Here is a 24,590-nt window from a genome sequence, read left to right on the forward strand (position 1 = left end):
CACTTGTCCACATCGTCGGTCTCGTTCTCTTTCGCTTCCTTGCCTCTCAACAAATTATTTCTTGAGAATACCTTGTTTCTCAATTCTCAACATTTTTGGTAGGCATCTCTCAAAAAGAAAAATTGAGGCACTTGTCCTCATCGTCGGCCTCTCAACAAATCTCAGCTAGGTTCATGTGGGCCATGTAAGGTGGATCGGCTCATCGAAAAAGCGACAAATGTGGATGGGCTACTCTTAGTATGGGCCGGATGGGCTGAGCTAGGGCAATTTTTTCTAAGCTTCTTCATCCACTGACAGGTGGGGCTCGTTCCTCAGACCGACTGGATCAGAGCCCACAACACGGGACCCCCGATCCGCGAACCGCACCGAGCCGAGCCGCATGCTACCACGCCGACTCGTCCCCTTCCTCCCGAACTCGCGCCTCCTCTTCCGCTCCCTAAACCCTAGCCTCGCCATGTCTCCGGCCGACGCCGCCGCCGCCGCCCACCTGACCACGGCCTCCGACCCCGACGAGGACATATGCTCCAGCCCCGCTGCCGCCGCTGCCCCCGAGGAGATCGCGCCGCCCGTGCCCACGCCCCTGCCTCCTCCGCCGGCGTCCGCGGAGGAGAGGGTGGAGCGCGCGTGGGCGCACTGGAGGCGGCTGGGGTCCCCGAGGCTGGTGGTGGCGCCCATGGTGGACAACTCGGAGCTGCCCTTCCGCATGCTGTGCCGCCGCTACGGCGCCGACGCCGCCTACACGCCCATGCTCCACTCCCGCATCTTCTCCGAGAACGAGAAGCACAGGGACATGGAGTTCACTACCTGCAAGGTAAACTCACACTTACGAGCCTCTAGGTCGTCGTATCATTACGTTTAAACTCTAGGATAGCCGAATTTGAGCAATTTGATTCACCTGTAGACCACTGTTTCATAGAATTTCTGGTAATTCTTCACTGTTAGAATAGGATTTAAGAGTAACAATTGGTGAATTTCTGTTACATCATCCAGAAGATTCGGTATTACGTTGTCCTAGTAGTATAGGACTATAAAATGGGTAGGCAGTTATTTCCAGTAATTAGCTGTATTGTGCAGTTACTGTCTGTAGTCTACTACTATACAATAAAAGGAAATCTTGCGCGGAATGTGACATTGATCAAATCTTATGCAGGAGGACCGCCCACTTTTTGTTCAGTTTTGTGCGAACGATCCTGATATTTTGTTACAAGCTGCAAAGCTGGTGGAAGCATACTGCGACTATGTTGATTTGAATTTTGGGTAATGTGCCAATTCTTTATGATGTTATACTGAAAAATACTGTTCTCTTTAGTCACTTATCTGCGGACTTCTGTAGTGGCTCATATATATTTGTTGCATAAACAAAAAAGTACATTACGATAGATAATCTGCCTCTGATCACTGTCGCTGAAGTATCCCTGTGCTTTCAGCATGATGCTAGCACTGGACCTTGCAGTGATAGAATTTAAACTTTAAGCAACCGAACTATTTTGTTTTATTTTTAGGCAAATGTTTCAAAGCACTAAAGCTGCCTTATCTGAGGTTTCCTCGGGTACTGCACATTTTGCAAATGTGTCTGTGGTGGCATTATGTCTGCAAATTTAATATCTTCATCATTTTTAATATTCAGTACATCGTGGATGTTCCCCATATATGATCATTATTTCAAATATATGATTCAAACTGGATTCTTTTCTAAATGGCAGTAATGCCTCTCTGAAAACTCTGCAGATGTCCACAGCGCATTGCTAAACGGGGATACTATGGGGCATTTCTCATGGACAACCTTCCACTCGTTAAATCGCTTGTGCAAAATCTGTCAGAGAACCTTTGTGTTCCAGTCTCTTGCAAGATCCGCATATTTCCGCGACTGGAGGACACACTTGCGTATGCAAAGATGCTTGAAGAAGCCGGTGCTTCTCTTGTGGCAGTGCATGGGCGTACAAGAGATGAAAAAGATGGGAAGAAATTTCGAGCTGACTGGGATGCCATCAAAGCTGTGAAAGATGCCCTGAGGATACCTGTACTTGCAAATGGAAACATTCGTCATATGGAGGATGTGAAGAGCTGTCTGCAACACACTGGTGCTGATGGCGTGCTTTCAGCTGAACCTCTTTTGGAAAATCCAGCATTATTTGCTGGTTTCCGTACAAAGGAGTGGAAAGAAGATGGCAATGAAGACGGAGATGGTGGTTTAGACCCGGCTGATCTTGCCATTGAGTATTTGAAACTGTGCGAGCAATACCCAGTGCCATGGAGAATGATTCGATCCCATCTCCACAAGTTGCTGGGAAGCTGTTTTAGAGTGCATCCGCAAGTGAGGGAGGAATTCAATGCACAGACCAAGCTCACTTTTGAGGGGTTGCATGATATGGTAAAGAGGCTGAAAGAACTCGGCGGTGGAATACCACTTTACAGAGATCAGAGCTCTTTACAGTCACATGCCGTTACAAACGGGCTAGCTGCAAGCAATGCGTGATGATGCCCATCAATTTTGCCATCTACAGCTTACCGATTTATGGAGGTAAACTAAAGATGAACCAGAAGGCACCAGATATCTAATGTCAGTATAGATTGTATCAGCATTTTGTTGGAACACACTTTATGGGAGGCACCATGGGTCGTGGTTCTGTAAAAGAGAACTACTAGGGTCAAAAATGAATTTGTATAAAGATATGCCAGTGGTTGCCCAATTGATTTGTTCAGAGCATCTGCCGTGGATACCTTACATTGTTGTAACAATTGATGTGCACATCTGCAGACATTATTACGATCTGCTATTGAAGTAGTATCTTCTAACACCTGGACTCAACATTGATTTAACTTTACTAATCTAACTGATTTGCTAGCAACTGGAGTAGTTCAAAACTGTGACACTTATTATGGGTTGGAGGGAGCAAGTATTTGAACTGACAAACTAATGCTCCACTCATCTCAGTTCTATGCATGAGTCTTGGATGCATACTGCATTACAGAGCCATGTCTTATTTGTAGGGTAGTTAGTTGGTACCACATACTACATTAATGCTAACCAAAGAAAGAATTAAAAAAAAAGAACAAAAGAAAAACCCTATCTATCTTTTGCTGGGTGAAAATTGCTTGTGATCATGAGAATGGAGATGGCTTGGTTTAGGTTGGCTCGGCGGCCAGCTCCGTCCGCCAATCCGATTTCTCGGCGAACAGCACCCCTTCATCGTTCTTGGAGAAGGTGAGCCTCACGTCCCAGTGAAGCGACCTCAAGAGCTTCTCCACCTCGCCGACGGCGCCGGAGTCGTCGCGCACGATGATGCTCCCTCCCGGCCTCACGATCCTGTCCACCTCGACGATGACCGGCAGCACGGCGCACCTGAACAACACACGTTTGCCGTCGTAACCCTGAACCGACCATGGCTGAAGTAGAAGTAAGCAGAGCAGCGACTGACCTGTCCTTTATCTTTGAGAAGAGGCGATCGGCGTGCAGAAGGTCGTAGGTCCTCGGGTAGGTGCTGAAGGACTCGCACCAGTCATGGTACATGCCGAACAGCCCGCGGTCGAAGATGATGGGCAGCGTGTCCGGCGCGTCCACGTTGACGACGTTCATCACCCAGACCTTCTGGTCCCTCAGCGCCGCGGCGAACCTGGCAGAGACCATGTACATCCATCAATGTCGCGGAGGTGATTGCTAGGTGCAATGGCGGGAAGGGTTCTTGTCGCTGATATTACCCTCCGTAGGCGGCTCGCATGTCCATGACGTTCCTCACCCTGGACCAGTCGACGCCCAGGCCGTTGAGGTACGACTTGTCCATGACGCGCCTCCAGTGCTGGTAGTCCGCCACGAAGTCCTCCGGCGCAGGCTTCCCGTATACTCCGACCTGCGAGGTGTTGAGCCAGTTGGGCGGCGCGCGCACCCGCCGCGGCCAGTCCGCCGGCCACCTGGCCCCGCGCTCCGCCACGCCGGTCGGCACCCGGTGGATGCACGCGTTCAGGCGGACGTACCACGCCGCGTTGGCGTCGTCGTCGTCGCTGCACATGGGAGGCTGCTGCCTTGTCCGGCTCTCGTAGCACTCGTTAGACGTCGGCTTCCGGTAGAAGGCGGCGCCGACGCCGTTGAGCCGGTCTTTCTTGATCGTCACCAGCTCCCAGCACATGGATTTCGTCAGAGCCGTCATTGCTGCGAATGGTTCGTTCACTCATGCTCACGGTGAGAACTCATAAGCAAAAATCATTGGTGCTTAATCATGTCTGCACATACCTTTCCAGATCTCGACGTCGTCGGTGAGCTTCTGGTAGACGGGCGTGGCGGACCAGACGAAGAGGCCGCCGGGGCGGAGGACGCGGTTGAGCTCGAGGAGGAGGGCGCCGCCGTCGGCGTGCCAGGGGACACGGCAGCGCGCGCAGTGGACGAGGTCGAACGCCTTGCTGGGGAAGGGGAGGCGCTTGGAGCCCATGACGGCGGAGATGGCCGGGATGCCGCGCTCCAGCGCCATCTGCACCTGCGCCTCGTGCTCGTCCTTGGGCGCGAACGACATGGTCACCACGTCCCGCTCGAACAGGTAGCCCCCGAAGCTGGCCACGCCGCACCCCACGTCCAGCACCACCCGCGTGCGCTTCCCCCACGCGACGCCGCGCACCGACTGCTGCAGGAAGTCGATGTAGTGCAGCGCGCCGTGGATGAACTGCGTGCCGCCGCCGGGGAAGAGCAGGTACTGCCCGCTCACCTTCACCCAGTTCTGGTGCCCCTTCACCTGGACCAGCTTCGTGTGCGGCACATTGCTCAGCCAAATCTGCACAAGTCAGTAAGTCACCATCGTCGTGTCAGTGAGCAACCAATCCATGGAAAGAAGAATGTTTTTTTGTTTGTACCCTGTCGCGGCTCTTTGGCCACTCGACGGGCCGGCGGTAGCCTCTTGGGAGCGCGACGAGGCACGTCGGGCCCTCGTCGGGGCAGTGACGCTCGCGGTGCTCGTAGCGCCGGAAGTTCTCCGGCCGCAGCTTCTTGACGGCCTTCTCGTTGTCCAGGCACGGGATGTAGTCGGCGCCGGCCTTGACGTTGCACGTCCGCCACTCGTGCTGCTCCTCCCCGTCCGTGCTGTTGCCGTCGCCCGCGTCTTCCTGGCGCCGGTCCTTCTCCCGGTGGGACTGATCGCGCTGCGTCGCCCACGCGCTCTGGTCTCCTCCGGCGCCGACGGCCGAGTCCTCGCCTTGCAGCGTATCGACGACGTTGTGGTTCACCGAGCCGGCGCCGCTGCCGTCCGTGTCCTCCTTGTGCTCTGACTCGGCTGCCTTGTCGTCTCCGCCGCCGTCTTCTTGCCCGGGGTCGGACTCCACCTCCACCAACGTGCGCCCGTCCTCCTCGACCAGCGATTGGTCGCTGCTACGCTCCTCCTCCGGCTGCTCCTGATCGGGTCTATCCTCATCCGACTGCCGCTCCGCCGCCTCGTCCTCCTGCGCCTCGCGGCGGAGGATGCCCGTGCCGGGCTGCTCGTCGCCGGCGCTCATACGCTCCTCCTCGTCGCTCTGCCGCTGCCGCGCGATGCTCTCCTCCTCGATGCCGCCGTCCAGGTTCCTCTCCTCCACCGTGGCGCGCGGCATCTGCAGATGCGACTGCTGCTCTTCTTCCTGATCGTTGTCCAGCGTTTCTTGCTCCTTGTCCGCGCCCGTCGCCGCCGCGGCGTCCTCCTCCTCCTCGGCGGTGGCCTCGCTGGCGGCGACGCGGACACGCTCGTTGCTCTGGTCCTCGTCCACCGCCGCCGCGTCGCTCTTGGAGTCCTCGCCGCCGGAGCCACGCTCGTCCAGATCGGGCTGGGCATGCGGGTCGCCCACGGCCGCCGCGGTGACGGCGCTGCCGCGCTCCTGCTCGGCGCCGCCATCCTCCTCGGAGCCAGCGTCCTCCTTGCCCAGCGCCCCGTCCTCGGCCTCGGGCTCGCGCGGCGGCGACGGCGGCGCCTTCTCCCTGGTCACCTCGTACGCGAACGACGAGCGCGTGGTATGGCGGTACGCCGTGACGGCGGCCGCCTTGTCCCCGTCGTCCGGCCCGGCGATGGACGCGGACGAGGTGGACGTGAGCAAGTAGGCCCCGGCGACGCAGAGCGCCACGAGCACCCCCGTGGTGGCGTAGTAGACGCACGCCGACGCGGCCGCGGACGAGGACGCCGCCCCGCCCCCGCGCTTCCCGGCGGCGCGCGAGCTCCGGCCTCCCACCCCCGCCATGCCGATCGGCCGATGGATGGGTCGATCGATCTATCTAAGCTGGTAGTGCCACCATTGGTTTGGACGCGGGTTTTAGGCGCTGTGTTTGCGTTGCGGGGCGCGATGGGCGTACGTGGCGCGCCATGCACACGAGTTCGGGGAACGCGGGGTGATCCCCGCACGTCGGGGGCGAGCAGGATGTGGGGTCAGCAGGCGGTTCGCTGGTTGAGCGGCTTGGCGTGGGACAGGACTCGCAGGAGAATCGGGACACGGAGCCGCGGATCTCTCCCGTGCCGGTTAGTTTGTTTGTTGCTCCCGTCAACAGGATCATCAGCAGTCTTTTCTTAACTTCTTTTCTTCGTCTTGTAGACTAGTACTACTTTTGGTCGGTCGATCCCATGGAAATTGGAGGCAATCTTTGCATGAACCAACAATTCGCTAAATTGCATTTTTTTAACAACCGTACGTGTGGATGTCCATAGTTGATTTTGTTTTTTCGAGAAAACTTCCTCTCATAGTATTTTTTTTCACCTAGCGACGACTACAAGCACCGAAGCGAGCCGAATGCGCGCCGCCGTCATTGTCTCTCCCTCGCCAAAGCCGGGCAAAACTTGTTGTAATAGACAATCGGGAAGTCGTCGTGCTAAGACTCCATAGGACCAGCGCAGCAGGACAACAACCGCCGCCGATGAAGAGTAGAGTAGCTCGGAATGATCCAACCTGAAAACACATGAAAGTAGACGAACTACGGCCAGATCCGAGCAAATTCACCAATAATAGATTCACCGGAGACACACCTCCACCCACCCATCGAAGATGCTAGAGACATAATCAAGACAGGGGCTAGGCGGGAAGAACATTACTACATCTTCAGGGAGCCGCCGCCGTCTCGTCTTCCTGAGCAGAACACAAATCGTAACAAAACGCGAAGAAACAACTGAAAACAGAGCCCTCACGCCGGCAAGGGCATTTTTTAAAATACAATACAAATGCTCACGCACATACACTCATCCTATGAGCGCGCACACACACACTCTATCCCTATAAGCATCTCCGAGATACTCAGCCGGCACAACATTTTAAGTTGACGAAGTCATCACAGACGCATTCGTAGTCGACGGGAACATCTCCTCCCACTGAACTCACATCGCCGGAACGTCTGAAATAGGTACAGAAAAATGCAACTATCAGCGCCAAGTCTAGAACATGAACTTTGATGAGTTGATTCCATCACAAGAAATCTAACCATCTGAGTTATCTTCAATTCGCTCATTGATCATTCTTCAATGTCCACTATTCAAACTTAACTATACAAGAGAATTACGAGTTTGTGTTGTGATACTGACCTCTTTGTTACGCAATCCCGGGTCCGCTACCATCAACGTTTGGACCCACATGCGTCAACCAGGCCCAACCGGAGAGCAACATCGACTTATGAGAGGCCTTGGGCCATCTTCCCCCCCAAAAGACTAGCCTGTTAGGAGGGGACACCCTCGCACTTATAAATCGTGTTATGTCTCCCCCACAATCGATGTGGGACTAAACCCAACAATCTCCCCCTCGCACATCGGTCACACATGGGCCCGTTAACACCAGCGTTACCAGCCCACCAACCATGACCGACCATGCGTGAGTTCATCAAGATTTTATTTCGGGCACCTGGGCACTGATACCAATTGTTAGAATAAATTTGAGGTCATCGTTGACCATCCGAGAGCAACATCGACTTATGAGAGGCCTTGAGGCCTCTTCCCCCAAAGACTAGCCTGTTAGAAGGGACACCCTCACCCTTATAAATCGTATTATTCTCCTCCCACAATCGATGTGGGACTAAACCCAACACTCTTAAATATCCATATAAACCAGTGGCTACCAAGCAAGCTAAACCTTTCTCGTAATTGTTTTTCATTTGCAGCAGATAGTCTTGCAAAGCGGAATTGACAACGGAGTGGAAAATATGTCCCTTTTTTATCATGACAAGTCGATCGAACATCTCATAGTGTAAGTTTTCTAGTGTTGTATGGGTTGTTGTGCAGGTTTTTCTAGTGGGATTGCTGTGCAGGTTATTTCACATTTGTATCACGCTCGTGGTGCATCAAACATGTTCTGTTGGTTGTAGATATAAAAAGGTTTTCTTTTTCCCACATCAAGGTAGGGGCAGTGCCCACGTGTAGGGCTCTTTTGCTATACAGAAATGATGTATTTTTTATTAAAAGAAACTTCTTCATTGTAGGTTGTTGTGACGATCCTGTCCTGAGCCTGAATCTCTTTCATATATTGTGCTAGTCTCTAGATCAATAGTTAACACTCACAATACATGATGTTGGGAATGGTTGAAGAGGATGGAGCTGCAAAGACCATGGCAAGGTATCCCGATGATGACTGATCTGGGCGCTCATGTTGTGTTTGACAGCTTGGTGCACATCATTGTTGAGGATGGACATAAGGTTTTGTTCTGGAGGGACCGTTGGATCCACGGTTTCTTGATGCAGGACATAGCTCCACTTCACTTTGTCACAGCCCCTACTCGTACATAGAACCGACGTACAGTGCATCAGTGTGCTATTGGGCAATGCGTGGGTGCAGGACTTTCTGCTGACACATCATTTATGGCTTAGATTCAGTATGTTCACCTTTGCCAGGACATTGTCACAGTGCCAAGGAACCTTGATCTCGAGAATACCTTCACCTAGCCATGCGCGGCATCCGGTGTTTACACTGCGAAGTCAGTGTGCCCCAGACTTTTCCTTGGTTTGGTGCGATCGCCATCGGCTAGCAGTATCTGGAGAAGTGCCCCTCCCCCCTTTAAGTGCAATATATTTAATTGGTTGACACCGCAATACAAACTATGGACATATAGACATGCCAAGCATGGCCTTCAAGACCTGCAGTTGACCTGCCTCCAAGAGGAGGATAACGTGGACCATATTGTCATGCAATGTGTCTATGCCTAGGAAGTTTGGCACCTTTGCTTTGAGGCCCTCGGCTAAATGTGAAATGCCCCATCACGAGCGACACTTTCATATCCCGGTGGTCGAGGAATAAACAAGTTTTTAGGAGGGAAGAGAAGAGAGGGTTTGACACTTTGATCATTGTCATTGCATGGTCACTTTGAAAGCAAAGTCTGAGAAATAAAATACCCCTCTTCTTTGGAGTTGGCTTAGGAGGTGGTCCGGGAAGAGTCCAATCATTATCATTACTCAATATATTATTCAATAATACTTCAGATTGTGCAACAGTTCGTTTCCTGAAAACACAACCAACACAACTATCTAGGTGGTCCCTAGAAGCATCGGTTAGTCTATTATAAAAGATATCAAGTATTTCATTTTTTTGAGAGGATGATCAGGCAAAGCATTAAGTAATTGGAGAAGCCTCCCCCAAGCTTGTGGGAGACTCTCTTCTTCAATTTGCACAAAGTTAAATATTTCCTTTTAAACAACTTGTTTCTTATGAGCAGGAAAATATTTTTCAGAGAAGTAATATATCATACCCTGGGGACTACACACACAACCAGGAATAAGAGAACTAAACCATATCTTAGCATCACCCTTTAATGAGAAAGGAAACAACTTAATAATATAGTAGTAGCGAATTTTTTCCACATGAGCAAATAGGGTGGCTATATCATTTAGTAAGATGTGCCACAATAGTTTCAGATTCATAATTATGGAAAGGATCAGATTCAACCAAATTAATTAACTCGGGATCGACAGAGAATTTATAATCCTTATCAGTAACAAAGATATGTGAAGTAGCAAACTTAGGATCATATTGCATTCTAGCATTCAAAGTTTTTTCTTTCAACTTGACTAGTAATTTCTTAAGATCCTCTCTATCCTTACAAGCAAGAAAGTCCCTAGCTACCTCTCCATCCATAACATAACCCTTAGGTATAACATGCAATTCATATCTAGGAGAGCTAGGTCTAATAGGTGTTTCAAAGTGTTCAGTTTCAATAATTTCATCAGTTTCAGAAATATCATCAGTTTCAGCATTCTCAATATCTTTAGCTCTAGCAAGTTGTTCATCAAGAAATTCACTGAGTGGCATAGTATTATCAAGCAAAGTACTAGTATCATCATAAAAATCATTCATAGCAGAAATAGCATCATCAGTAACTTGCGACATATCATAATTAATAGCAGGTGTAGGTGTCGCAAGCTTACTCAAAACAGAAGCTGAATCAAGTGCAGAGTTAGATGGCAGTTCCTTACTTCCCCTTGTAGTAGAAGTAAAAAATCTTGGTTCTGGTATCTTTTAGATTCCTCATAGTGATCAACAGATATAAATCCCAAGTGACTCAGCAAATATAGATATGCTCCCTGGCAACGGCGCCAGAAAAAGGTCTTGATAACCCACAAGTATAGGGGATCGCAACAGTTTTCGAGGGTAGAGTATTCAACCCAAATTTATTGATTCGATATAAGGGGAGCCAAAGAATATTCACGAGTATTAGCAGTTAAGTTTTTAATTCAACCACACCTAAAAGACTTAATATCTGCAGCAATGTAGTATGGAAGTAACGGTAACGGTGGCAAACATAACAGTAGTAGTTTTGTAGTGATTGTAACAGTGGTAGCAACGAAAGTAACTTAGCAAAGATCAATATGTGAAAAGATCGTAGGCATTGGATCGACAATGATAATTGTGGTGGATAATATTCATCATGTAGCAGTTACAACCTAGGGTGACACAGAACTAGCTCCAATTCATCAATGTAATGTAGGCATGTATTCTGTATATAGTCATACGTGCTTAGGGAAAAGAACTTGCATGACATCTTTTGTCCTACCCTCCCGTGGCAGCGGGGTCCTAATGGAAACTAAAGGATATTAAGGTCTCCTTTTAATAGAGAACCAGAACAAAGCATTAGCACTTAGTGAATACATGAACTCCTCAAACTACGGTAATCACCAGAAAGAATCCCAGTTATTGCCACCTTGGGATATGCGGATCATAACTCGTAATAGGTGTCTACAACTTGCAAGATAGGATCAAGAACACACATATATTCATGAAAACATAATAGGTTCAGATCTGAAATCATGGCACTCAGGCCCTAGTGACAAGCATTAAGCATAGAAAAGTCATAGCAACATCAATCTCGAAACATAGTGGATACTAGGGATCAAACCTTAACAAGACTAACTTGATTACATGATAAATTCCATCCAACCCATCACCATCCAGCAAGCCTACGATAGAATTACTCACTCCCGACGGTGAGCATCATGAATTTGGTGATGGAGGAAGGTTTATGATGACGATGGTGATGGATTCCCCTCTCCGGAGCCCTGATGGACTTGAGATCAGCCTCCCGATGAAGAACAGGAGGTGGCAGTGGCTCCGTGTCGTAAAATGCGATGAATCCTTCTCTCTGATTTTTCTCTCCGTGAATAGGTATATATAGAGTTGGAATTAGGGTCGGAGATGGTCCAGGGAGCCCGCAAGCCTGGGAGGCGCGCCCTGCGGGTAGGTGGTACCTCTTGATCACTGCGTTGGTTTTCCCTTGAAGAGGAAAGGGTGATGCAGTAAAGCAGTGTAAGTATTTCCCTCAGTTTTTGAGAACCAAGGTATCAATCCAGTAGGAGACCACGCGCGAGTCACCTCGTACCTACACAAACAAATAAGAACCTTGCAACCAACACGATAAAGGGGTTGTCAATCCCTTCATGGCCACTTGCAAGAGTGAGATCTGATAGAGATGATAATAATAAGATAAATATTTTTGGTATTTTTATGATATAGATTGAAAGTAAAGATTGCAAAATAAAATAGATGGGAAACTTGTATGATGGAAAATAGACCCGGGGGCCATAGGTTTCACTAGTGGCTTCTCTCAAGATAGCATAAGTATTACGGTGGGTGAATAAATTACTATCGAGCAATTGATAGAAAAGCGAATAATTATGACAATATCTAGGCATGATCATGTATATATGCATCACGTCCGCGACAAGTAGACCGACTCCTGCCTGCATCTACTACTATTACTCCACACATCGACCGCTATCCAGCATGCATCTAGAGTATTAAGTTCATAAGAACAGAGTAACGCCTTAAGCAAGATGACATGATGTAGAGGGATAAACTCACGCAATATGATGTAAACCCCATCTTTTTATCCTCGATGGCAATAATACATTACGTGTCGGTTCCCTTTCTGTCATTGGGATCGACCACCGCAAGATTGAACCCAAAGCTAAACACTTCTCCCATTGCAAGAAAGATCAATCTAGTAGGCCAAACCAAACTGATAATTTGAAGAGACTTGCAAAGATAAACCAATCATACATAAAAGAATTTAGAGGAGATTCAAATATTGTTCATAGATAGACTTGATCATAAACCCACAATTCATCGGATCTTGACAAACACACCGCAAAAGAAGATTACATCGAATAGATCTCCAAGAGAATCGAGGAGAACTTTGTATTGAGATCCAAAGAGAGAGCAGAAGCCATCTAGCTACTAGCTATGGACCCGTAGGTCTGAGGTAAACTACTCCACACATCATCGGAGGGGCCATGGAGTTAATGTAGAGGCCCTCCGTGATCAATGCCCCCTCCGGCGGAGCTCCGGAAAAGGCCCCAAGATGGGATCTCTTGGGTACAGAAGGTTGCGGCGATGGAAATAGGGTTTCGTGGTGCTCCTGGATGTTTTCGGGGTACGTGGATATATATAGGAGGAAGAAGTAGGTTGGTGGAGCAACAAGGGGTCCACGAGGGTGGAGGGCGCGCCCAGGGGGTAGGCGCGCCCCCTGCCTCGTGGACTCCTCGATTGTTTCTTGACGTCCACTCCATGTCTCCTAGATCACGTTTGTTGGGAAATCACGTTCCCGAAGGTTTCATTCTGTTTGGACTCCGTTTGATATTCCTTTTCTATGAAACACTGAAATAGGCAAAAAACAACAATTTGGGCTGGGCCTCCGGGTAATAGGTTAGTCCCAAAAATAATATAAAATTGTAAAATAAAGCCCATTAACATCCAAAACAGATAATATAATAGCATGGAACAATCAAAAATTATAGATACGTTGGAGACGTATCAATAGGCGCGCCCCCAGGGCTTGTGGCCTCTGGGTGGCCCCCCTCTGGTATCTTTTTGCCCTGTATTTTTTATTTATTCCACAAAAAACCTTCGTAAATTTTTAGGTTAATCCGAGAACTTTGATTTCTGCACAAAAATAACACCATAGCAATTCTGCTGAAAACAACATTAGTCTGGTTAGTTCCATTCAAATCTTGCAAATTAGAGTCCAAAATAAGGGCAAAAGGGTTTGAAAAGTAGATACGATGGAGACGTATCAAAAACCAATCTAGACCATGTTATGGCACCCTGTCGGAGGGGGAAATCATCACCGGAGGCCATCTTCATCATCCCGGCGGCCACCATGATGAGGAGGGAGTACTCCACCCTCGGGGCTGATGGTTTGTACTAGTAGCTATGTGTTTGATCTCTATTTCTCTCTCATGTTCTTGATTTGGCACGATCTTGATGTATCGGGAGCTTTGTTAATATAGCTGGATCATAGGGTGTTTTCCCCTTTCTATCTTGTTGTGATGAATTGAGTTTTACCTTTGAGATTTCATTACTATCGGATTGAATACTTTGTTGGATGTGAGTGCACTTGATGTATGTCTCGGCACTCAACTCGCAGATTCCCGAGGTGACATTGGGGTAATCTATGCATAGGGGTTGATGCATCTTTCCGTCCTTATTTCTCCGGTAGAAATCATGGGCACTCTTTGAGGTTATTTGTGTTGGATTGAGTATTATGAATCTGAAATTGTTTGATGCATATCGTATAATGAACTCACGGATACTCCTGGTGACATTGGGGTTTCTAGGTGACATTAGAGTTGGTTGATGTGTATCATATGGTGTTATTTTAGTATGAACTCTTGGGCTGTTTGTGACACTTATAGGAATAGCTCTATAGATCGATCGGAAATGATAACTTTAAGGTGATTTCATAACCTACAAGCAAATTCTTCTTATGTTCTCAGCTAGATAAGAACTTTGGAGTGATTCTTCATTGCACGTTGAGGGATTGTTATATGATCCAATTATATTAGCATTGTTGAGAGATTGCACTAGCGAAAGTATGAACCCTAGGCCTCATTTTCAAGCATTGCAATATCGCTTGTGCTCACTTTTGTTACTTGATACCTTGCCGTTTTTATTGTTCCTATTACAAAAATCAATATCTACTATCATTACTACACTTGTATCACCATATTTTCGCTGAAATTTTGCACCTATACAATTTACTATTGTATTTGGTGTGTTGGGGACACAAGAGACTCTTTGTTATTTGGTTGCAGAGTTGTTTGAGAGAGACCATCTTCATCCTACGCCTCACACGGATTGATAAAACTTTGGTCATCCACTTGAGGGAAATTTGCTATTGTCCTACAGAACTCTGTGCTTGGACGCCCAACACGAGTTTACAAGAACAAGCTGGGTAGTATACATCAAGCTCTTTTCTGGCGCCGTTGCCAGTGAGGTGAGTTCTTGAAGGTATATCTTTAGATCTTGCAATTGAATCTTTTAGTTTCTTGTTTTATCACTAGTTTGGTTTATAAAAAGAAAACTACAAAAACATGTAATTGAGGTTGCCTCATATTATTCGTCTTTATCATGTCTTTCTTAAAAATGATGGATCAAAAATTGTGCTCAATTGTTAGAAGAAGAATTCAATAAAATGTTTGGCATAAAATACATGAATTATGACCATGATTGCAATGTTGCTAGTATGAATTCTTTTAATATCCATGATGCTAGTGATATGCAAAGCCATAAGCTTGGGGATGCTATATTTTATGAAGATGATATTTTTAGCCCCCCAAGTTTTGATGTGCAAATTTGTTATGATGATAGTATGCATCCAATTTATGATTATTATATTGATGAAAGTGGGTTTGGAAGAGTGTCAACTTTAGGTAGTAATGATCCCACTATTTTGGAGGATGTTGAATCTTATTGTAATAATTATGAAAGTGGGTTTGGAGAGATCATGACTTTATTTAATGATGAATCCACTATTTTGGAAGAGGTTTCAATTGACTATGGTAAAAAAGTTGATATCTATCATGATTATGGTGATGACATGTATGGTATGAAGAGTAATGATATCTATGAAACTTTTCATCATGGTTTCAATGCTCAAATTGATTATGTGCACCAAGTGTCATATGATTGTTATTTCATTGAATTTTCTCCCACTATTATTGATGAGAATAAATTTGCTTATGTGGAGAGTAATAGAATTTCTATGCTTGTGGGTCATGAAAAGAATGCTTTATGTGATAGTTATATTGTTGAATTCATTCATGATGCTACTGAAAAATATTATACGATATGAACATATGCTTGTAGGTATTGCAATAATATGAAGTTTTCTCTCTATGTGTTCAAAATCTTGAAGTTATGCTTGTTTTGCCTTCGTATGCTATTTGATTCTTGTTCCCATAAATTTTTTGCTCACAAAATTCCGTGCATAGGAAGTGGGTTAGAATTAAATGTGCTAGTCATATGCTTCATGATGCTCCTGTTATGTTTTAATTCTTTACTTTTATGTGAGCATCATTGAAATTATCATGCCTAGCTAAAATGGCATTAAAGAAAAGCACTTGTTGGGAGACAACCCAATATCTTTACCTACTATTTGTGTGTGTTCACATGATTAAGATACTGCAGTAATCATGTTTTATAGCTTTTGTTTCAATAAAGTACCAAGTAAAGCCTTTGGGATAGTGTGGATGATAGTTGACTTGATTCTGTGCAAAAACAGAAACTTTTTCTTTCACTAACAGAATTGTTTAAATTCACTAGAGCATGGTAAAATTCTGAAGTTTTGTAAGATGATATACAAATTTACTAACTTCTCCTAAATTTTCAGAATTTTTGGATTTACAGAAATATGGTCATTGTCCAGATCATTACAGATTGTTCTATTTTTGACAGATTTTGTTTTCAATGCATAGTTTGCTTGCTTTTTAGTTTCTATGGCTTATATTGGTCAATATAAATTGTATAAATGATAATTTACACTAGGGATTATGTGGAAACAATTATGAATCTTGTCTCTGATAGTACCGAAGATAATGGTTTTCTCTTTATCATACTAACCTATCTCACGAAGTTCCGTTAAGTTTTGTGTGATTAAAGTTTTAAGTTTTGGGTGAGATATCGATATGAGGAGAATAAGGAGTCGCAATACCCTAAGCTCGGGGATGCCCAAGGCACCCCAATGTAATATTCAAGGAATACCCAAGAAACTAAGCTTGGGAATGCCCCGGAAGGCATCCCCTCTTTTGTCTTCAACATTATCGGTAACCTCACTTGGAGCTATATTTTTATTCGTCACATGATATCTGTTTTGCTTGGAGCATCATTTTTTTATTTGTATTTGCTTGATGCTATTTAGAAGAATTTTTTGTATCTTTTATTTCAATAAAAGTGTTAAGTATAGCCTTTACCATGCTTATTTTGCAAGTCTATATGTTGCTGTTTTGAAAACAGAAAGTTTTCTATCATTGTCTAAATTCTTCTAAAATGTCAGAATGTGATAAAATTTTGAAATTTTTACACAGTAAGCTATGATAAATTTTTACAGTGTGGTAAAATTTTAGAGTTTTTGAAGCTAAAGAAGTATGAATATTCTTGCATCCTTTATAGACTGTCCTGTTTTGACGAATTGCTGTTATGTTTGCATTGTTTGCACATGTCTGCTTGTTTAATGATTCTACTTGAGGATATGAGTATTAAATATGCAGAGGCATTTATTGTGCAATGTTAAATTATAATTTTAGTGATTTGCTACAATAGAGAATAATAAGGTTTTGTATTGATTTATACTAACATATCTTACAAGTTCTTGTTGAGTTTTGTGTGGATGAAGTTTTTAAGAATTAAGGAAACTGTGATATAAAAGGAACTAAGGAGACACAAAAGCTCAAGCTTGGGGATGCCCAAGGCATCCCAAGATAATATTACAAGAAGTCTCAAGCATCTAAGCTTGGGGATGCCCTAGTAGGCATTCTACCTTTGTTCATCAACAATTATCGGTTAGCCTCGGTTGAGCATAAGGTTTTGCTTCTTCACATGATGTGTGCTATTTTTGAAATGTCATTTTATTTTGTTTTGCTTGATGTTTTAATAAAATACTTAGATCTGAAAGTTTTTTAAATGAGAGAGAGAGAGAATCCTCAAATGGCTACCCATTTACTTAACTACTTGTTTGATCTTCACTTATACACTGGTACCGTAAGGTGCTATACAAATGGTTTTTAACCCCTTTCTACGAGGGCATTTGGAACTGTCGACTAGTGAGTGACTGCGATAGGGGGGTCCTTCCTACATGACACAAAAACTGTCGGGGATAGGCGAGCGGCTACTGACGATCGCCATAGAATAAACGTATGAGAAGCCGCCCCATTCCCACACATTACATCTCGACGGTATGTTTCTGATCAGAGAGACATCCCAAACGACTACGCCGCTATAGTCATGTGAAAAAGGTGGACATCAACATTTAATCTACCAATATGTTTGTGATAGGTACGTTATCGCACACGGTTCAAGAATGTAAAATGTGTGTGGTGCCTCTACTAACGCCAACGTGTCCATTTTCATAACTGTGTGTGATTGGCATTCCTATCACACACGCACACTGGTTTGAAACGTTTGCCGTATTACCATGAATCGCACACGCATATGAGACGAAACCGTGCATGCGTCCCTCGGGCATCGCAAACGTTTCACATCAAAGAACCGTCTGTTCTCTATTTTTCATCCCACATGTTGTTTTCTTTCTAACCATGTGCACATTATTTAATTCCCTCATGTATAATTTTATTTTTTCTTGTAATTTATTATTCAAATTGGAAATTTTGAAAAAATGAAATATGGAATTCAAATTCTCAACACAACGGTTCAACAATGAATCCATAAATAAAATTGTCATTACAACATGTTCAGTAATTACAGGATTAGACAACAACTAACTATGATGAACCGCAATATATATAGGCGGTAAAGGTGAAGAGACAAGTGTAAACCATTTTGACTGCCGATGGTGTTGAAGAAGCAGAATGCCCATAATGTGCCTTCCTGCATGCCATAGACACAAACAACTTTTGTCCAACCCCTTGTGACAGTCGTCCGCCCATCCTTCACCGCCTTCAGGAAGACTTCTAGAGCATTATCATGGTAGCATGAATTATATAATTTAACCTTAGTTGCCTCCACTCCGGTCATGTAATTTGCAAGGTAATCATCAGTAAATAGCTTCGAAAATCATTGAAAAGAGAAAAATTTCAGATACCGAGGTCTAATAGAGTAACTTGTTGTTGGCAGGGGAAAAGGCAACACATTACTTACCATCCTAAAGTCATTGTTGTCTTGGACAAAGTGTAAATAAAGAGCTTAATTCCCATCACCCGTTTCTTTCGCCTAACAATCTTTCTTACTTTCCTCACTTGATGCTTGTTCATGAATATCTCATTGCCCCATACGCAAAAGGGATCGAAGCGTGGATCAGTATCGCTCATATATGTACCTACAAGCAACCAGTAAATGTTAGAAGCTAAACTGAGACTGTACAAATGATGTAAAATACAACTACCTACGTTCCTAAGTATAAGTATTTTTAGATATTTCAATATGAACTACATACGAAGGTATGTAGAATTATAGATATATTTTAGAATAGAATCTCAGTTCACTCATTTTGCTCCTTATGCAGTCTATATTGGAATCTCTAAAAATACTTATATTTAGGAAAAAAATGGTGTATAAAACATGGGATGCAGCTAACCTCAACGGCAAACAACAGCATCGCCCATTGTATCCCTGTTTAAGTACATGGAAAGCCAATATTAACTGCAACAGGGTTAACATCCACCAAAAATAGCAAATGGTAATAAAACGTCAACAACTGTAGTGATATCTTCATTGCAAAAGAGTAGCATGATAGCAAAGGGACGGATTAAAAAATGGATACAACTGTTAATTGCAACAGGCTTAACAACATCCTAAGTCATGTTTTGTAAGTTTGTAGCCATTGAAATACAACTGTTTAAAAATGGATATAACTGTTAATTGCAACAGGCTTAATAGCCATTGAAACCGGTACTGATAAAAATGCAATTGATAGAGTTAAACATCACAAGACAGGTGCTACCAGAGTAGAGAATGGCCTAGTTGTCTATAAAAAGGTAAGGAAATTGCTAAAATGTGGTAGGCATGTTTACTACTACATGCTTAATACATCGGCCGTACAAAATATAGCCATTAATTACAACTGGTATTGGTAAGACTGAACTGTTGAGTTCATACTTGGTAAGTCCTGAGAGGTAGTTGCTGGGGCACTTCATCTTGGCCAGAGCCTGCCCAAAGTCAGCGGCGGCGGAGGCGAGCTCTTCCTCCAGGTCGAAGCGTGGATTAGTGTCGCCGACATGTGTACCTACAAGAAGCAAGTAAATGTTAGAAGCCAAATTGCAATTGCACAAATGGTGTAAAAATACTGTAAGACATGGGATGCAGCAAACCTTGACGGCAAACAATAGCATCGCCGTTATGGCCTTGTGTAAGTACATGGAAAGGCATGTTAAGTACAACAGGGTTAACATCCACCAAAAATAGCAAATGGGCAACATCTCTAGTATATCTTCATTGCGGAGAGTAGCACGGTAGCAAAGGGGCATATTAAAAAATGGATACAATTGTTAATTGCAATAGGCTTAATAGCATCCTAAGTCATGTTTTGTAAGTTTGTAGCCATTGAAATACAACTATTTAAAAATGGATACAACTGTTTATTGCAACGAGCTTAATAGCCATTGAAATCGGTCCTGATAAAAATGCAATTGGCAGAGTTAAAAATCACAAGGCAGGTGCTTCCAGAGCAGAGAATGGCCCAGTTGTCTATAAAAAGGTAAGGAAAATAGCTAAAATGTGTTAGGCATGTTTACTACTACATGCTTAATACATCGATCGTACAAAACATAGCCATTAATTGTAACTGGTATTGGTAAGATTGAACTGGTGAGTACATACTTGGTAAGTCCTGAGAGGTAGTTGCTGGGGCACTTCATCTTGGCCAGAGCCTGCCGAAAGTCAGCGGCGGCGGAGGCAAGCTGTTCCTCCGGGTCGAAGCGTGGATCAGTGCCACTGACATGTGTACCTATAGGTAACCAGTAAATGTTAGAAGTTAAACTGCAATTGCACAAATGATGTGAAATACTGTAGGACATGGGATGCAGCTAACCTCAATGGCAAACAACAACGTCAACCGTTATGACCCTGCGTAAGTACATGGACGGACATGTTAAGTACAACAGGGTTAGCATCCACCAAAAATAGCAAATGGGCAGCATCTCTAGTGATATCCTGAGTCATGTATTGTAAGTTTCTTGCTGATATTGGTGAAATTGAGCTAGATAGTTAATACTTGAACATCATGCAGTGTGCATTACTGAAATAAACAAGGCACGTGCTTAATACATCAATTGTACAAAACATAGCCATTGCAAGTGGTATTGGTAATATTGAGCTGGTCAGATCATACCTGGTAAGTCCTGGGGACTAGGGCACTTCATCTGGGCCAGAGCCTGCACCAAGTAGGTAGCGGCGGAGGCGAGGTGTTCCTCCGGGTCAACACGCATAGCGGCCATCGCGCTATGGGCCACCATTAGCTCCTCGACCTCCACGTGATATGTGGTTGGGCTTATGCGGTGATGCTCTGGAGGTAGGGGCAATGGGGATTTGGAGGCATGAGGATGTTTCACAGGCGCCATTTAAGCAATCAGGCGGGGGCCATGATAGAGATCGGTGGGATGTCTGACTAGATCCAAGCAGAACGTAGATGTGGTTGAAGCTGTGCGGCGGCGGTGGTTTGAGCTACCGGTAGGGGGAGGGGGTGGGAGGGGAGATACTGAGGAAATTTGATGGGTGGGGATGTGGGGGGAGAAATAAATTTTGAAATTGCGCGCCTAATGAAAATTTTGCTACGAATTTTGAAACTTGGGTGGGGAAAGCACACAACACAGACAAAGCACGTAAAATACTCGTGTGCGAGAAAAGAGAAAATTGGCAGATCCCGTTTCCAAAAAATGTACACGTGTAGTTGATTTTTTGGTCAATGGTACGCCTGGTTTATTAGGAAACATCGCACAGGTAACTGACTTATGGATAATTAACGCAAAAAACGCACACAGGTACGCCATAGAAACCGTGTGTTTTGTGATCTTCTAATAATTCTTATATCTATCAGCATCTCCAACCGCACCCAATTTCAAAAATCTCTTTCATTGTATCAAGATTATTCAATGTACATGAATGAGACAAGGTGACACCCGATGAGCAATCATCGGTTTATGAAATGCAATCAAGTGTCAACCTGCCTCGCTCGCGTAGCCAGATTTGATCCTATGCAACAAGAGAGAAGCTTGCTGCCATCCGCCAGCTGATGTCTACTATGAAACTTTATTCTTGTAGACATGTGGTGCACCTCCAAGTGCAGAGTTTTCTAGGACAGTAGCAATTTTACCTCAAGTGGATGACCTAAGGTTTATAATTCGTGGGAGGCGTAGGATGAAGATGGTCTCTCTCAAACAACCCTGCAACCAAATAATAAAAAGTCTCTTGTGTCCCCAACATACCAAATACAATGGTAATTTGTATAGGTGCACTAGTTCGGCGAAGATATGGTGATACAAGTGTAATATGGATAGTAGATATTGATTTTTGTAATAGGAACAATAAAAAACAGCAAGGTAGCAATTGATAAAACGGAGCACAAACGGTATTGCAATGCTTGAAAATGAGGCATAGGGTCTGTACTTTCGCTAGTGCAATCTCTCAACAATGCTAATATAATTGGATCATATAACCATCCCTCAAGGTGCGATGAAGAATCACTCCAAAGTTCTTATCTAGCGGAGGACATAAGAAGAAATTTTTTGTAGCTATTCTTTCTGATCGATCTATCCAAGATTTCGTACTAAAATAATACCAAGTTATTCTTTCCGATCGATCTATCAAGAGTTCGTACTAAAATAACACTAAGTTATTCTTTCCGATCGATCTATCAAGAGTTCATACTAAAATAACACCAAAGCAAATTCAGATTCATAATACTCAATGCAACACAAAGAACCTCAAAGAGTGCACCAAGATTTCTACCGGAGAAACAAAAGACGAGAACGTGCATCAACCACTATGCATAGAATACCCCAATGTGACCTCGTGAATCCATGAGTTGAGTGCCAAAACATATCCCAAGTGAATCAATATAATACCCCATTGTCACCACGGGTATTCATATGCAAGACATATATCACACTACTGCAGGATGGTCCAAACGCGACACTGCGATCAGAGACCCTTCGACGAAACTGTGTGCGATGCCATAATCGCAAACGGTGGTGTAAAAACCCCCGTCAAAAAGGTGCAAAATGTTTGTGATGACAGATGCATCAAACACAGTTCAGGTTTTAGTTGTGTGTGCGATGCAGGGCATACAGTTCAGTTCAATTAACTATTTGCGATGATGAGGAACAAAAGAAACGGGCAGCCAGATGAAGGTGTGTGCGATATACATCATACAGTTCACTAGGATGAACTGTGTGTGATTAGGCAACACAATGGAAACGGTTCAACTGAACAAGATGTGTGTGATATGCGGCAAACAGGTCCGTAATCAGAAATGTGTGCGAAGACCAATAATAACACATACATTGCTGCTAATAAGCCGTGTGATTTGCTCTGTCTACAAAAGAATAACATGTATATATATATAACTGAAATAAACATCCAGTTACATAAGTGACTATACAGATCATTCGCACACACCTCAATAAATAATTGCATCCATTCTAAAGTAGGAGAAACGATCGTCTAGTAATCTACTTCTTGTGACCCTCCCGCCACTGCTCTGTGGCTCGATCCCTCGTCTAGGGCAGGAACGTCCTCATGTCAACGATCCACCTGTACATCTTGTAGCTTGTGTACGCGTCCTTGGCCACGTACTTGACATGTTTTTCATCCAGTCTCTCATGCCACTCACTGTGCCAGGCATTCTTGTCCTTCTTGATCTCATTCTTCATCTTCATGTAGTAGGGGTCGACGATGGCCGAGGCAAGGTCAACCAGGGAGTTCATTTTGTTTTTGTCGCTACCCTAGAGACCTTGTAGTGGTGCTGGATGTTGACAAGATTCAGGCATTTCAAGCCCGAAACCTTGAGCGCTTTTAGATCGTTGGTGGTGTCCACCGTAGCGAAACTGTAGTCAGAGCTATTGATAAACCTGGAGAAAAGCTTGCAAGGCCTTGTGGCAAGGTGGTAGTGGTAGACGAGGACATCATGTCACACGCACAACTGTGCAATGACAACCTTCTGATCATACCCAGCACGACCGATGGTGTACTCAAGGTCGAAGCCGACCACTTGGTACTTGTCCTTGACAAGGAACTGCTCCATAGCTAGGATGGAGCTCTCCACCGAGACCGGATCGTTCATGTACACCACCGTGAGGGCTTTTCCCCTCACGTGGGTGTCCACTACGTGATGCATGGTGAACTGCCCGCTGTTGTCGTCGTCGGCCGCTGGGAGCGCAATTGGAGCCACGCGGATAGCCATTGGAACCGCTGGATGTCCTCTCTGTATGTGTCGTCGTGGGTGTGCTTATTGTGTCGTGTGATGTGAGAGATGAAAGTAAATGGCCGCAGGAATAAATGGGGGCCGGGCATCCTAGATTCTCTGCGCGTCCGCATGGCAATTTTGCAGCAGGTAACTGCATCGTCGCGCAATCGCCCGACGCAACCGCATGCACACGAACGCGTGTGATCGTGCGCTGGCCCCAAACACGAGCAGCGGGCATGGAGGGACAAGGGCTGAGCACCCGGAGGGACGCGAGAGCAGAGCGCGCGCAACGGGAAGTGAGCATAGCGTGCAGCGGCCGCCTGAACCACAAGCAACCACATGCATAGAGCAATTGAACATGCAGGAAATGGTCGCCTACAAGCCGGCCGATAGTTTAGCTGCGTCGCTGTGTAGAGACCTGATGGCAGCTGGAACTACGTTGGTATTTCCCCAGAGAGGGAGGGATGATGCAGCACATCGGCGGTAGGTATTTCCCTCAGTTATGAAACCAAGGTTATCGAACCAGTAGGAGAACCAAGCAACACAACGTAAACAGCTCCTACACACAAATAACAACACCTCGCAACCCGACGTGTTAAAGGGGTTGTCAATCCCTTTCGGGTAACGGCGCCAAAAATTGGTGTGTGACGGTAAAAATGTTGTAATAGATTGGATAAATATATTGCAAATAAAATAAAGTGCAGCAAAGTATTTTTATATTTTTGGTTTAATAGATCTAAAAATAAAAGGAAGGAAAAAGTAGATCGCAAAGGAA

General features: G+C 45.1%; 2 protein-coding genes across 2 annotated transcripts; one reads left to right on the plus strand and one right to left on the minus strand.

Annotated features, from left to right (window-relative positions):
- Positions 1-358: 358 nt before the first annotated feature.
- On the plus strand, positions 359-2,796 carry LOC123148256 (tRNA-dihydrouridine(16/17) synthase [NAD(P)(+)]-like). The gene is made up of 3 exons (XM_044567642.1): positions 359-811; positions 1,151-1,257; positions 1,729-2,796. Exons 1-3 carry the CDS (start codon positions 380-382, stop codon positions 2,474-2,476), a joined length of 1,287 nt encoding a protein of 428 aa, XP_044423577.1. The 5' UTR covers positions 359-379; the 3' UTR covers positions 2,477-2,796.
- An 88-nt stretch (positions 2,797-2,884) lies between these two features.
- LOC123148255 (probable methyltransferase PMT24) lies at positions 2,885-6,500 on the minus strand. The gene is made up of 5 exons (XM_044567640.1): positions 4,840-6,500; positions 4,229-4,760; positions 3,700-4,147; positions 3,420-3,614; positions 2,885-3,343 (listed from the first exon to the last, which is right to left on the minus strand). Exons 1-5 carry the CDS (start codon positions 6,184-6,186, stop codon positions 3,127-3,129), a joined length of 2,739 nt encoding a protein of 912 aa, XP_044423575.1. The 5' UTR covers positions 6,187-6,500; the 3' UTR covers positions 2,885-3,126.
- Between the last annotated feature and the right edge of the window lie 18,090 nt (positions 6,501-24,590).

The sequence above is a fragment of the Triticum aestivum genome, chromosome 7A (genome assembly GCF_018294505.1).
Source record: "Triticum aestivum cultivar Chinese Spring chromosome 7A, IWGSC CS RefSeq v2.1, whole genome shotgun sequence".
Taxonomy (NCBI): domain Eukaryota; kingdom Viridiplantae; phylum Streptophyta; class Magnoliopsida; order Poales; family Poaceae; genus Triticum; species Triticum aestivum.

What these genes read in the sequence shown, in the direction of transcription:
- LOC123148256 (XM_044567642.1), top strand. Translation starts at nt 380, where the DNA reads ATGCTACCACGCCGACTCGTCCCCTTCCTCCCGAACTCGCGCCTCCTC. An exon ending in TGGAGTTCACTACCTGCAAG is followed by an intron (nt 812 to 1,150) that starts GTAAACTCACAC and finishes AATCTTATGCAG; the next exon opens with GAGGACCGCCCACTTTTTGT. An exon ending in TATGTTGATTTGAATTTTGG is followed by an intron (nt 1,258 to 1,728) that starts GTAATGTGCCAA and finishes AAAACTCTGCAG; the next exon opens with ATGTCCACAGCGCATTGCTA.
- LOC123148255 (XM_044567640.1), bottom strand. Translation starts at nt 6,186, where the DNA reads ATGGCGGGGGTGGGAGGCCGGAGCTCGCGCGCCGCCGGGAAGCGCGGG. An exon ending in GGCCAAAGAGCCGCGACAGG is followed by an intron (nt 4,761 to 4,839) that starts GTACAAACAAAA and finishes TGACTTGTGCAG; the next exon opens with ATTTGGCTGAGCAATGTGCC. An exon ending in TTCTCAAAGATAAAGGACAG is followed by an intron (nt 3,344 to 3,419) that starts GTCAGTCGCTGC and finishes TGTGTTGTTCAG; the next exon opens with GTGCGCCGTGCTGCCGGTCA.